We start from the raw sequence: 623 nt of genomic DNA on the forward strand, positions 1-623 counted from the left end.
ACTGCTGCCTGATTGCTTAAGGTGCTGCTAAGTTGCAGGGCAGAGGCTGGATGGAAGAGGCTGCTGAAGGAAGAAGGAGCAGGGCTGGCTAGCACTCCACTGCGGCAGCAGAAGGCCGTAAAGAGGGAGAAGATATTGGAAAGAGAGATTGCAGCCTCACCGTGTACATCCGCATGTACCGACCGCCCTGCTGGGGCACCCGTCACACGCACACATGCTCTCTCCTCGCATGCTTCTGCGTCTCTGTACCCCCACCCCCTTTCCCATCGGCTTGTGCCTATGTTCCCAGAGCCAGGGAGCAGGCACAAGTGACTCGAAAGTCCACTTCTTCCAAGGGCACGCACCACTGGTGTTTGAGAGACATTTGGCTAAACCCAAGTTATTTAAATAAGAGTTACCTTCAGGAGAAAAGTTTTAGGCTTAGGTCCCCTCTTCTTGGGCCCATACAGCTCACGCTCTCGTTCCCTTTAGGGAGTCAAATTTGTCAAGAAGTTAAAACTTTTTCTCAAAGGGAGAAAAAGAAGCATACAAGGTTTTGGTTTTTTTGCTTAAAAAAAAAAAAAGAGGTGGGGGGGAGAAAAAAACCAAAAAGAAAAAAAAAGAAAAAGAAAGAAAGAAAAAAA

General features: G+C 48.0%; 1 protein-coding gene across 1 annotated transcript in view; it reads right to left on the bottom strand.

Moving 5' to 3' along the window:
• Positions 1–465, bottom strand: part of CBX6 (chromobox homolog 6) — a gene marked incomplete at its 5' end in the record, with an annotated part of 9,369 nt that extends 8,904 nt beyond the window's left edge. Inside the window, 1 exon segment of the mRNA XM_009865506.1 lies at positions 399–465. Within this exon segment, the coding sequence (XP_009863808.1) occupies positions 399–465 (67 nt within the window).
• Between the last annotated feature and the right edge of the window lie 158 nt (positions 466–623).

This window comes from Apaloderma vittatum, unplaced genomic scaffold, assembly GCF_000703405.1.
Source record: "Apaloderma vittatum isolate BGI_N311 unplaced genomic scaffold, ASM70340v1 scaffold26332, whole genome shotgun sequence".
NCBI lineage: Eukaryota > Metazoa > Chordata > Aves > Trogoniformes > Trogonidae > Apaloderma > Apaloderma vittatum.